The 14,301-nt window shown below is 48.1% G+C and overlaps 1 protein-coding gene across 1 annotated transcript in view; it reads right to left on the minus strand.

The window, feature by feature from the left end:
• Window positions 1–14,301, minus strand: part of LOC144791307 (2-acylglycerol O-acyltransferase 1-like) — a 423,435-nt gene that overhangs the window by 324,985 nt on the left and 84,149 nt on the right. The window contains exon 2 of the mRNA XM_078665973.1: window positions 12,996–13,174. Within this exon, the coding sequence (XP_078522099.1) occupies window positions 12,996–13,174 (179 nt within the window). The remainder of the gene's footprint in view (window positions 1–12,995; window positions 13,175–14,301) is intronic.

Below are 14,301 nucleotides of genomic sequence, written 5' to 3' on the forward strand. Positions count from 1 at the left end.
ACTGCTGTGCCATTAAAACACAGTCCGTATTAATCTTTCGGTACCTTGACAATAACAGTAAAGCTGTGGAGAGGTTCTATGGTTTCACACATCTAAAAGACTGGTGCAGAAACCATTATTTCAGCTATACTCCGTGCACTGAACTTGATTTTTCCAGAGCACCCTCAAAAACAAAAACCTATTGCACATAGCTATGATGGTGCTTCAGTAATTAGTGGAATCTTTGGTAGAGTACACAAAAAGGTGTAATGCTACCCAACTGAACGTTATTATGAAACAAGCAGTGGCAAAAATATCAAAGGCACACATTTTCTTTTTGGATGTAGAAGCATGACATCATTCTTCTCACGTTCACCAAAAAAGTACAGAAATATTTCATGACATTTTGGCCAGAAGGATTCCAAAGGAGTCCCCAACTCGTTGGAACTTTCACATCCGCACAACACCCAAATATACCAATATAGGGTTGATCTTGAGCAATGCTTTGACACCATAGAAGCCAGTGGTGACATTGAATCCAAAAGCTGAAATGAGGCCAGTGATCTTGCTAGAACACAAGACAGAGTTTACATTTTTGATTAACGAAATAATACCTCACGAACATATTATACAACCAGCTACAAATCAAATACTGTATTTGTGCAAAACGCTACCATTCAGTTTAATAGCAGCATGAGCAACTTCAGTGAAGGGATTGACAATTTTGACAGCACACTGCCAAAAGAATTTAGTTTTTCCAACCGTAGAAAAAACAGCAGCAGTCTGGTCAGCGTTGCAAAGGCAATATGGAACATTGTAGTTGTGCATGCAAAGTAACATTTTTCTTTTTCACAAAGCATTTGGGGAGCGCCACATTACCACAAAGTGATCAGTTTGAAAAATATGTTATTTCCTTTCCTGTGCAAGCACTGAATGAGGCTGTTGAAGCTTATCCTATGTTCAACAAAAAAAATCTAAGAACGGAGTTAACTGTACTGAACAGAATGCATATATATTGGCAGGCCACTGGTGCCATTTCTTTGATCGCTTTAATTCAAAACTTAATATGGAAAAAATCACTTACAGATGCAGTGGCTTTACTAAACATAGTCATTACCACTCCTATGACAACAGCAGAGTCGGAACGATGCTTTTCAACTTGAAACAGAATCAAGACATTCTTGAGTAACACCATGATTGCAGAAAGACAGAAGGCTTTAGCAAAGCTCTCTATAGAGAGGGACCCTTTTAAGAGAATCCCAGACTTTAATGTTCAATGCATTGAAAAGATTTCAGCTATTAAAGACAGATGTGCTGATTTGGTCTACAAAAAGTGAACAATGTGTGTTAATCCTAACGATTGTTGAATGCTTGTTGTTTGTGACCTGTTCAGTTGCTCCTCATCTGCTGTACTGATATTGGAGTCACTGGCGTATGCCTAACTTCAATCTGTCTAATATTTACCATATGGTTGCTCTGATTCATAAGAAAAATACTGAGCATTTGAGACATTGCAGAGTCCTTCATTTTCTGATAGCGTTTTAGCAGCACCTCTCTCATTAATTTGTGTGCGCCGATTGGTTCATACAGCCTTCTTTGCAAATGATATCCATCTAATCCAAAACACATATTTAATTTTTGATAACTTTGTTCTGCGTGTCTATTACACTCGTACTTCTGATAGGTGGGCTCCCAAGATTGTCTCTAAGACAAGAGAGGTTCTGCATGTAATTATGGCTTTGCTAGGCCACCACTTCTTCATAAACAGCAGCTGCATAATTTGCAATGTTTGTAAATGAATCAACTGATTTTGATGATGTAGTGGACCAGCAAGGGGAACTAATGGTGTTCCATCAGGATGGGCTGATAGGATCATAATTCTTCATCCCCTGAATGAGACGTACAGTGCCTTGTAGGGTACCCTACTGCCTTTTAATGTTTATTCCTTGCGGTCTCATTGTGTTCTGTCTGACAAATCAAAATAACTTGCATTTCCTCAGTAGATTTAATTATTAAAAGTACATCAATAAACAAATAAATCTGGGAGCTGCTCAGCATGGTTATCTCAAAGTCTGTTATGAAGTTCTGTGGTATACGGAATACGACCGAACCTATGTCATAACTATAAGAAATCTCGTTATTGATGACATAACTACACTTTCACAATTGCTTTTTATTAACCTTCTTGCTTGCTCATATTTGCTTGAGAATGCGCCGTTTGCCCATTCTTTTTCCAAATATTTCTCTGGGGAAGAACCCCCCCCCTCAAACTGTCTGTATTATAGTCAGGCTCGCTATATGGCACTCATCAAAAACTTTTAATCCACACCACTTTCAAATATCACCGGCCGCCACTGCTGTTAAATATCACTGATGACATCTCAAATGATACCGGGAACTTCTAAATAGTGAGTATCTTTAATCCTGGTCTCTAGCGCCCGGAATTTCTAACTTTTAGGCAAGATAAGCAGACTGACTCAGAGTAAAGTGCTGAATGTTGTGCTGCAAAGTCAGAGATCATTATGTAATGTAATGTAATGTGTATACTTGTAAAGCGCACTGTTGCCAGCCGGCGTCCTGGCGCTGTATACCACTGGGGAACCCGTCCTGGCTTTCCCTGTGGGATGGTCCCTGCTGGGAATCCCCAAGGTGGAGCCAGGCATCCCCGGCGTTGCATGGGCAACTAGTGCAAATTAAACAGTAGTCATATTTTCACCGATCAGATACAACAAACTGAATTGCATTTCAGTCAGCAGAGCATGAAAGAACATGGGCCTGCGTTACAAGTCTAACATTAGTATGGGCTAGGAAGAATTTGACTTTTTTTCCAGCAAAAAGAATTGGTATAAACAGGAGTTTGAAAACTTGACAAAAGATCACTTGGAAGATAATTGAGACATGAGTAAACATCCAGAGTCTTCAATGTAGGAACAGAAGGAGTTGTAGCATCAGTTGTGAAATTATAAAATGTTGCTTCTGAGGCACTGAGCTGCAAAAGGTGAACAGAGATACCATGAACCGGAGTGCTATTATCTTCACCACTGATATCCACCCCAGAGCTTCAAGGCCTCCTGTCCATATTAAAGCAATACAGCAACTGCTCATCAAGTAACATCCACACCGAAGTGTTAAATAAATCTGAAACCTGTGATGTTTTGCACTGGACTGTGATGTGTAACAGGGAGATGGTACAGCATTACGAAATTAGAAATGGTGGTTTCATATTGATTGAAATTGTGGATATGCTGTATACTGAAGTAAAGGCAGAGATGAAGTAGGGTATTGCTACATAGGGGCACCCGGCAGGGCTGCCCGCTGTCCCCGCTGTTATTTGTACTTACTCTAGAACCCCTGGCTATTGCACTCCGGACTAGGGCGGCGGAGGCGGGTCTCCTGGTTGGCGGCACCCATAATCTGGTCTCCATCTATGCCGACGACATAATGCTGTTCCTGCGAGATTTGCAGGGGGACCACACTCCCCTGGCAAACACCTTTGCACGGTTTGAAGAGATATCGGGCCTGGCAGTTAATCCCGGGAAATCACTGGGATTCTTTTTCCGCGACGGACAACAGCTCACTCACATACAGTTTGGGGAGCACGCGATCCAGGTGGCCCCAACCACATTTAAGTACCTTGGTATTAATGTCTATCGGACCTCCGACGACCAGATTGAGGGTAATGTACGCAGTAGTGTGACCTTCTGGACGTCCCTGCCCCTGTCCGTCATGGGCCGGGTGGCAATTTCGAAAATGGTCCTGCTTCCCCGAATCTTGTATTATTTTGTGAATCTGCCGATTCTCCTACCGCAACCCATATTTACCATGCTGAACTCGTTATTGATCACCCTGATTTGGGGTTCGGGGAGGAGACGGATAAGCCTCAAAAAACTACAACTGTCCACCAGACAGGAGGCCTGGGAGTGCCTGACCTGCGTGGCTACTACTACGCTAGCCAGCTTCAGTGGTTCACAAGGTGGGTGGCAGGTAGAAACCTACATGAAATTGCTTTCACGCCACAGGAATTGACACGTGGGGATCTCCATTCCCTTCTGCTGCCTGCGGCCAAGACTCCGAGGGATTGCCACCCCTTACTACTACTCGTGGCTTTGAAGTGCTGGCGGAATGCGCTTAAATACACGGCGGGGACCCCCCCCTATGCAGACAACATCCCTCTCCTGGGCCTACCGACTCCACAGGGACCCCTGACGAGACGCAGACTACAACCCTGGATAGATGCTGGGGTGGACAGGGTTGGAGACTTATTCGGGGACGACACATTGCTGGATCATGCCACCTTTACACAGTCCACGGGAGCCCCGCAACGGCTGTATCTTCTTCACGCCACGGTCTCCCACTATGTAAGACGCACTTGGGCTGCACACCGCACTAAACCAGCACAACACGAATTGGTCCATCTCCTATACTATATGGGGTCAGGCGGACACTTAGTGAAATGGTTATATGTGGGCATTAGAGAACACGCAGCTAGTTCCCTCACCCCACTCAGAGAGGCCTGGAGCACAGATACAGGAGAGGACATCACGGATGGGGTGGAAGATCATCCTCGGACATCCTAGGAGAATGTCCAGAAATGCTAAATTCAAATTTATACAGGCCATGGTACTGCATAGGGCTTACCTCACTCCACAAAGATTACACAGGATATTTCCCACCACCCCCCACTGCTGCCCAAGGTGCCAGGGTGATGAAGCTGACATAGTCCACATGTTGTGGGCGTGCCCGAGATTACACTCATACTGGGTGACTATCCGAAACACATTACACACTGTGACGGGGGTACAGGTCCCGGAGGGCGTCTTACCCTGCCTGATAGGTAATAGGAAGAGACCCAAGGCCTGTAGGGCACAATTGAAGTTTACGGACCTAGCTCTCTTGTTGGCACTCCGGACTCTAACTATGAGGTGGAAGTCTCTTAGACCCCCGGGCATAGAGATGTGGAGGTCAGATGTGCTGAAATGGGGAAGGGCGGAGGCAGCGGAATTGCGCAGGGAGGAGGAGAGAGGCCACCGGAAATACCCTGTAGCACAAGACTGGGACCGCATGCTATTGGAACTAGAGGAGGAGAACCTGGAACTGCCCGGGATGGGGTTGGTTGAACACACACTGGCTATGGGGAGTGGCGATATGCGAGACTGACTAGCCTAGACAACCCGGTGACCATGCCTATGATTTGAAATGCCCATTCGTACAGCCACATAACTGATAGATGAGTGTTCTAGTTAAGGTGTGTGGGACTGACCAGAAGACGGGAACAGTGTGGGGGGAGGTGGGAGGGAACGGGCAGCGGTTGGGCGATACAGTACTCTATTGACCTGCAACAAGTAATACTTTGATTTGATAATTGGATTTTTACGCACTGTAATGCTAGGATTTATGTATGCAACATTGCGCCGATGTTATGTTTCAGAAAACGGAAAAGACTGACAGTATGTTAAAAATGTTATGCATAATGTGATACCTGAAGCAGTCATGAATAAAGAGTTTTAAAAAAAAGTAGGGTATTGCTGCGTGGAGGAACTTGGAGTGGTGTCTAACAGAACAGTGAAATGTTGTCGTGTTACCGCTGTGTAGATGAAAAGAGCAGAAGTATGAGTGTATGTGCGAGTCTATGTGTCTGAAATTCGCCTTTAAAAGGTGTGGTGCTTGAATGTGCATCGTGACAGTGGAGGCTTCTAATGTAGGTTGAGGTTTGTGGACTTAGATTGCTTTTATGCTGGTTTTACATCATATTTTGTATACATCTGCATAATCCTGTATCACATTTTGGATTTCTAGAACGTACACTGTAAACAAAAACAGCTTTTAGCTTTACCTTTTGAACAGCCTGTCTCATGGCTGCGAAGAGAAGGTGGAACTCACTCCTCCAGCCCCCCAACCAGCTTTGGAATGTACTTTCATAACCCATCCATTGAGCTTTCCCACCCCTCTCTTTGATCACCCCCACCACCACCCATAAGAATGTTACTGCCAGCAAAAGAGAGGGACTGCATCCTTGGGCAGTCTTATCTCCACGCCGCGCCCCAGTCCTTCCTTGATCGTGGGCGTAGCTCCCAATATTACATAGTAACAACTGCTGCAAGAGTGCCCACACAAACAAAACACCCGTCTCTCTGCCTTGCATCAAAGGTCCCACAACGGCATGAAACAAGTGTGGACCTGAGCAATATTGACAGATATTGTTTGGATTTCTTCAAGGGATGTATTAAGGGCACCCCTTGTAGCCTGGCCTCCCAGAGAACAATCGAACCTTGTCATGATATGCTGAATGCCAATTAAATATCATTTTTCCTCCTTGGTTTCAGCTGTGAGTCTATGTAGATACATTGGAAACTATCAACAGCCCTTTGAAATCACAAGGATTTTTTGTAAGGTTTTGAGAATTAAATGTTCGGGAGTAAACCCTTTGTCCTTTGTGGAAACAGGGAACAAGAAGGTAGAATCCTTGCCTATGCCCTTCAGAGGGAGACCAACAGATAATGCCTATTAGAGGTGGGATACCAGTGTTTAAGGTGAAGGCATCATAAGAAAAAAGAGGTCACAAAGCATTTACAACATTAAGATAAGACTTTCATGGTCCCCGTGTCGTGCTCTGCAGTGTCTTGTGGGAATTGGTCATTGCAGTAGATAGGTGTAACATTCTGCTATGATGGTGGTTCGTTGGAGGAGCCCAGTAGGATGAGGTGTGTGTGTGATTTATTGTAAAGGCCACAGTTTTGGAGGGATGATTTGTTGTCTTGTCCCGAGATGTGCAGGTGGTATATTGGATGGTGTTGCACTTCCGGTAGGGGCGTAATCTGGGGAGGTCCGAAAGGTGTGCTCTGTGGAGACAGTGGATGGGTCACGTCAGGTGTTGTGCAGGAGCGGAATGTGTATGGGTCATGTTAACTATTCTGATGTAAAGAGAAGCATGTGAGAGAGATCCGAGATTAGGCATAGATGTTTGTGGTCTTTTGTGGAGAATTGTTCGATGGAAGATCTTCAGGTAGAATTTGGCTTGGTATTTTATCATTACGTGTGTTGGGGCTGCTCTCGCATAAATTGGTTATGTGCAGAGTCCAGGATATTTTTGAGTCTTTGAATACTCTCTTTTTCGGTGCTAATTTCAAGAACAGTGGGTCGGCAATTGGATGCAGGAGTGAATTTTAGAGGTCCACGCGAGGGCAGAAAAGTACATGCCTCCCTTTTTTCCTCTTGATCACATTGGCATTATTGAATTTGGGACTTTGGGAGCATGCATGGTTAGGGAGCTTGGTCAGGAGAAGATCGGGCCCCTTGCCATGGTAGGCTCTCCAGGATTTGGGTGCAGATGATATCTGGACCTCAGAGTCTTATAAAGAAGTAGAACAGGTGCCCAGGAAAAGAGAATGGTCATAACAGAGAGCGAAATTAAAAGCAGAAATGCCCGGTTACTCACCGGTAGTATTCATTACTCCGAGTCCTGGTCTCCCGTCCCATTCTTCAACAGTGAGCAGCTAGTCTGCTCCACAGAAACCTAATACCTAGCAGAGCTTTTTGCCCCTCCCCCAATATGGCGTCACCATCATGTGACAATAAAGGGGGAAGTGCGGCAGAGAAACTTCCTGAGAATACCAAAGAAAAAACCCAGAAACGAAACAATCACCCCAAAACCAAATACAGGGAGGGAGGGAAGGGCTCAGGAATGGGACGGGAGACCAGGTCTTGGAGTAATGAATATTACCGGTGAGTAACCGGGCATTACCTCCTTGTCCTGTCTCCCCGTCCCATTCCTTAACAGTGAGCCTATACCCAAGCATACAGTGATTGTAAGAAAAAACAGACCAGAAAGTGCGAGAAAACAGGTCCATTCAATCAACAGAAAAACAGTACATATCACAAACCATGTACCGCAGACAGGACATGAGCGCCAAAGGAAGCAGAGGCCGCCATCCCCAACTGAAGACGATAATGCGAAACAAACATATGGGGAGCTGCCCACGTGGCAGCTCTACAAATGTCCCTCAAGGAGGCCCTCTTGAACACGGCCCAAGAGGAGGAAACGCCCCTAGTCGACCTTCCCTGAACAGAAGAGGGGAGAGGACATTGGGCAGAATCGTAGGCAGAATTCACAGCACCCTTGACCCAACGAGTCAGGGTGGACAAAGAAGGACGAAGACCCAGCCCAGAGAGGCCATAGGTGACAAACAAGGAATCAACCTTACAGAAACCAGAGGTCCGCTCCAAGTAGATGCGGAGAGCCCTCAGCACATCCAATGACTGGAGGACCACCTCCTCCAGAGAGGCATGATCCGGAAAAAAAAAAAACACGGGAGAACAATATCCTCCCGACAGTGAAAAGACGACAACACTTTAGGAAGAAAAAACTGACTGGGACGGAGAATGACCGTGTCAGCACAAAAGCGCAAAAAGGGGGGAGAAGCCATCAAAGCCCCAATCTCACCAACTCGCTGCCCAGAAGTAACTGCCACCAGGAAAAGAACAGTAGCAGAGAGGAACTTCAGTGCCACGGAGGTCAAGGGCTCGAAAGGGGGACCCGTCAAGGCTTGGAGAACCAAGGCAGGCACAGGAGAGCGAGAAACAGGACGCTGAAGCAAAAAACTCCGTAGAAGGCGAGCCACCAACGGAGAGACAGAGGACACATAGGAACCCCGAAAGGCAAGAATGGCAGCCCACTGCGCACGCAGGGAAGAAACCGCGAGCCCCAAGACGAAACCATCCCGCAAGAAGTCCAACACCCGCACAGCCTCACAGGAGGCAGAAGAGAGACCCTTCACAAGATACCAGGAGGAGAAAGTATACCAATGACGGGCATAGAACTTCAAGGTGGAAGGGCGTCGCGACAACTGGAGGCACCGGGTAACCACAACTGAGCAACCCTGACCCAACAACTCAACCTCTCAAGTACCAAACCCCTAGCTGGAGGCGGGACAGGGAGGCAATCCCGAAAAGAGGAGCCCGCAGAGGGGAGGGACACAGAGGAAACCTCCAATGGGGGCATACAGATAAGGTCAGCAGCAGAGGGAACCAAAACCGACAAAACCACTCCAGTACAACCAGGAGTACCTCTGCACGGGTCAACCGAAACCTCCGGTACAACCAGGAGAACCACTGCCCGGTCCAACCGAAATCTCCGGAGGACCCGCGGAAGCAAAGCAAACGGAGGGAAGGCAAACAGGAGCCCCAATGACCATGGAACCGAGGGAACCGAGAAAGCATCGGTTGCCAACTCCAACCTGGAGGGAACGAGGCTGCAAAACTGAGGAAGAAGGGCAGAATCCTCCGAGGCAAAAAGACCCAGCCATGGAAGGCGGAACCGGAGGACAATCAGACCAAACAGAGCCAGGACAGACACATGGACACCAAGGAAGGGAACACACTGCCCAAAGAGTCCGCTGGCCCATCCTCCCACCTTGGAAGAGAGACAGCCGTCCGAGACAAGAGAGCCCGCCCAGCCCAAAGACTGAACACCCTGGAATGGAGAAACAGAGACCGGCACAAGCCCCTATGACGAGCGACATAAGCCCAAACAACCAGGTCGATGGCCTGAACCCAGAAAGCACGGTCCGGAGGAGAGGCGCAAACCAACGAAGAGCCAACCAAATTGCCCGCAATACCCACCAGTCCGAGGACTGGAGAGACCCAAAAACTGGACCACCGAGCCATGGAAGTATCCAGGACAGCATCCCAACCCATGGCACAGGCATCCGTTGACAACACCACCACAGACTGAGGATGAAGAAGGCCAAAACCCTGGGAAAGAGAACCACAGGGGAACACCCAGAAGCCCCAGAGCGACGGGAAGCAGGGCATCGTAGACCAGAGAGGCAGGACCCCAGTGCGACAGGACAAGCAGCAGGAGGGGACACAAAAGCAGCCAGGTCCAAGGGAGGAGAGGCAGAGGGGAATCCAACTCCCCATGACTCTGCCACCAGAGATGGGCAGACACCCGGGACATGGACAGAACCCAATAAAGGTGAAGGAACAAAGCCAACAGGCGCTTCCGGGAGAAGAACACCATCCCCAGAAAGGGAAGACACCCGGCGAGCGGCAAGGAACCCATAGGACCCCAGAAGACGACACAACAGGGCCACACCCGACAGATGCAGACCCCCGGAATGGATAACACCCAACAGAGGTGCCAAGAACTGCGCGAAAATCCATGGCTCCGAGGAAAGGAGGCACCCGGAACCGGAAGAGCCGAGAACCAACCACAAATCGGAGAAAGCGCGGAGCCGCAGGATGGATCGGGACGTGCAGAGAAGCGCCCAACACGGCCACGGACAACAAAGGTACCAACACAAATGGAAGGTGGGGGACGAAGAGACCAACCCCCACCAGAACCAAGACATGGCGCAGACCCGAAGCATTGTACCCGGAGACCATGAAGAGGAGTGAATAACAACCCACGCCCTCACCAGAGGAGGAACCTCCACAACAGCCGCCGACCCCAACATGAGGCGCACACCGACCAGCAAAGCCATGCGCCGTAGAGGATGACAGGGTAGGGGGGCCACCCGGGAGACCGGGGGGGGAGGAGAGGAGAACTCGACCCAAGAACCCCCGGACACAGTCTGCACAGTCCCAGGCATCCGGAACCCCCAACCACCAGGGCAGGAACAACAAAGGCAACCCAAACCGGAAAATCACTGTTAGGGGCACGGGACCAGGCACCCCCAGGGGCCCCTTGGCCATGACCCCAGCCACGAAAGGGCTGCAAAGTACCCCTGAGCAGAAGGCCCAAAGGTACGGCGGCAGTCAAACCCACGCCCCCGAGAAGGAGGGCGGACAGGAGCCACAAGCACGCGGCACCATGAGCACGTCCATGGGAACCGACAAAGGGAAACCCAAGCAGGACCTTCCACTGAGAAGACCCAGCCTACCAGGAACGCATCCAGGCAGGACGCCTTGCAGCAATCGAGGCTGCAGAAGCAGCACAGTGGCACAAAGAGGGACAACAACCAGCGCACCTGCAACACCAGAAGGGCCAAGAGAGAGGAGGCATCCACACCATCCTGCAAAAGAATAGCCAGGGCCCGGACCATGCCAGTGGAATAGGCCGTTGCATCGACAAAAAAGTGGGAAGCAGCAGAGGAACGCCACACCGCCCCCTCAACTCGCCCACCACAGCGACAGAAGGAAGGGCGCCTCCACACAAGAACCAAAACCGTAAGGAAAGGCCCGCAATCAAAACGCCAACCAGGATGGAGTGAGAGCGCACACAGATGAACAAGTCAGAGAGCTCCGCACCCTGAACAAATCCATCAACAGCCAGCCGAGCCCTGAAGGCAGCAGCAACCTCCACATGAAGAAGTAGGCGCAAGGAATCCAGTGGATGCATAGAGGTGCATGCTGAGAGCACCGTCACACTGCCTGCAGTGCAGCAGGCAAACATAGCGCCAGACAGAACAGAACTACATCGCGAGAGATGTCTGACGTGTGTGCACTGAGACATCTTTGTGAGGCACAAGCAGGTAAAGAGGCATCCAGTGCCACGGCAGCAACGCAAGAGAGGAGGACACAAAGCAGCCACAGAGGATGGGACCCAAGAAAAAGAGACCCACCCGGAAAGGCATGAAGTCCTGAGGCCCTGTCCCCACACGGGAAACAGGGGGCGGACGCTGAAAAAGTGTCCGGCTGCCCCAAAAAATCCCCAGGGAACTGAGCACCCAGCAGGAAACACAGTTGAAAATCCCCGCCCGCTATAGTAGGGTGCATCAGGACCGGCATCGAGAGGTACGGCCGCTAGAGCAGGCCGAGGAGGCACAGGTGCATACCGTATATAGGCTGAAAACCAAATGTCCCAAAAGCAAGCAGCAGCCAAAAAGGAGGCACAGGCGGCCGCTAGAGCGGACCGCGCAAGTGACAGGCCCCCCCACCCACAAACAAGTACATGAAGGCGGAGCCACAAAGTGCAGGGATTGAACCTGCGGCAGGCACAACTGCAACAAAAAAGAAAAAAGGCGGCCGCTAAAGCAGGCCACCACAACAAAAAAGAGAGAAAACTTACCCCCAACAGCTCCTGCTAGGACATCAGTAGACTGCGAATGCAGAAATAAAAGAACAGGAAGTTTCTCTGCCGCACTTCCCCCTTAATTGTCACATGATGGTGACGCCATATTGGGGGAGGGGCAAAAAGCTCTGCTAGGTATTAGGTTTCTGTGAAGCAGACTAGCTGCTCACTGTTAAGGAACGGGACGGGGAGACAGGACGAGGAGGTAATGGCCTGCATTTGTTGCGGTCATGTGACGGATTGGGCCAGGTGGGAGGTATGCAGTGTGGAGATTGTCGAAGCACGTCTGTACTGCTTTAATGATGTGGTTGTCCAAGTAGAGGGCTAGCAGGGTTTTTCATTGATTTGGCCCGGAAGGAAGAGGCAATCCTGCCAGTTCAAGGTCAAAGTGCTGGTTACAGGCCAGGCTCCTTAAAAATATGGAGGTCTGTTTTTTTAACCCCTTCGGCGCTCATGACGAGCTGAGCTCGTCATGAGTTGTGCCGCTCGCACGCTGATGACGAGCTCAGCTCGTCATGTAACGCGTTTTTTAAAAAAAAAGCCGCGTAGCGCAAAAATAGCCGCCGCACGCATGCGGTTAAAGGGTCGAGTCTGAGATGGTGCTTGATCATCGGAGGACTAAACTTGATGTATGCACTGGGTACGTGGTTTGTTTCAGAAAATGGAAGAGTAGATAACCCAGTGGTGAGGAGTTTAATTTATATTGTTATAGCAAGCTACGCTAAACTTGCAGATTAGCAAGATTAGAGGTGTCATGGCAGAGCAGAGGTGATAACATTAAGCACTGTGTAATTCCACAAGTCACAAGGATGCTTTCTGAGCAGTAATGTGGTCGATTTGCAAAATCATTTATAACCTTTTAATGAATGGATAGCAGATTTTGTATTACTCTCTAAAGTCCTTTGTGCTAGATAAAGTTGCAATGTCATACAATGTGGTTATTTAACAATTCCTCACAGAACTGTTCAACAATTGTTCAACACTTTAAAGTAAATATTTTGCTTACATGAATTGGGAAGTAGTCTCTGAAAAGTCTCCAGACAATCCAGTTCCTAACCCACTCCGATCTTCTACCGCCAGACTGAGGAGTGTCCCAATCCAGGTACAGCCATCCCACATACAAAGCAACCACAACCCAATAGCGCCCCAATATCAGCATCAGGAAGATTCCCACACAGCACTGTGCTGCAAGAAAAGAAACAAATGTGACATTACACAAAGGCTGTAGCAGTTTTGCAAAATGAAAAATAATTGTCAAGATTCACTTAAACCTGCAAAACAAGCCCTAGATTGGTTCAATTACATCATTAGTAATCAGGAGTGATTAATAAACATAGACACACATGCACTTGTTGTGTTTACCCCAAATGAAATGGAAACCTTTCACAATAGGACCAAACATTTCATAAAATAAAAGTGGTTGTTATATTTTGTTATACTAGCATTCTTCATGTGAACCTAAAATAACAGGTCCTTGAAAACTTTGCAAACACCTTTTTCTGCGTGGGACTAATATTTATATATGAATCTGTAAATATATGTGAAGAAATAGTGCAATTATATTACTTTAAACATCTTGTCAGCACTAAAACATAGCTCTGGAGTCATTCAGACAGGTACTTCGGATTGGATTGACTCGTTCTGTAATCTCGTGTGGCCTTCTGAATACAATCCCTTGAGAAAATTCTACCACAATTTTATTGGAGGTTAGCATTTCCTGAGTAGCATGAAAGGCAGTTACACGCACTTTAGCTTCTAAACATCCATGTGCTGTCTGCTGGGAGGGGTATTATTCACTATAAAGGGCTTGGACCTGCACATTGCTTACAATTCTATGGTATCAAAGTCATTCTTCTTTGCTGCCTTCTAATTGGCCAACGTGTGTCAGGCGACAATTCTTTTTCAGTTTGTGGAGCATGGTCTAAGCACAGATTGATTCATCTTAATTAGTGTTCATTCGCTGCTTGCGCTGTGATTGATATACTGTTTCTTCTTCCCTTCCTTGTCTGCAGTGCTTTTTAGGTCTCTGCTAGTGTAGGCTGCACATGCGCAGTCTCGCTTGCAAGATTTTATGTTTTTGGGTAGCTTTCACTAGCTGGCTTTAAGCTCCGCCCTTCTTTTCCATTGCCCGGCGTCACCGTTCAGGCTAAACGGTGGCCAGCCATTTGAAAAGAGCTTCCAGTGACGTACACTTTTTTCAGTTACTGCCGTCCCACTTGGACAGACTTCCCTGACTTCCTTCTGCTGCAAAAGCTTTGTTATCTTTATGGGGGTGAAACAGATGGCCCGATACAGATAAAAAACCTTTTGCA

This window comes from Lissotriton helveticus, chromosome 11 (genome assembly GCF_964261635.1).
Source record: "Lissotriton helveticus chromosome 11, aLisHel1.1, whole genome shotgun sequence".
Classification (NCBI taxonomy): Eukaryota; Metazoa; Chordata; class Amphibia; order Caudata; family Salamandridae; genus Lissotriton; species Lissotriton helveticus.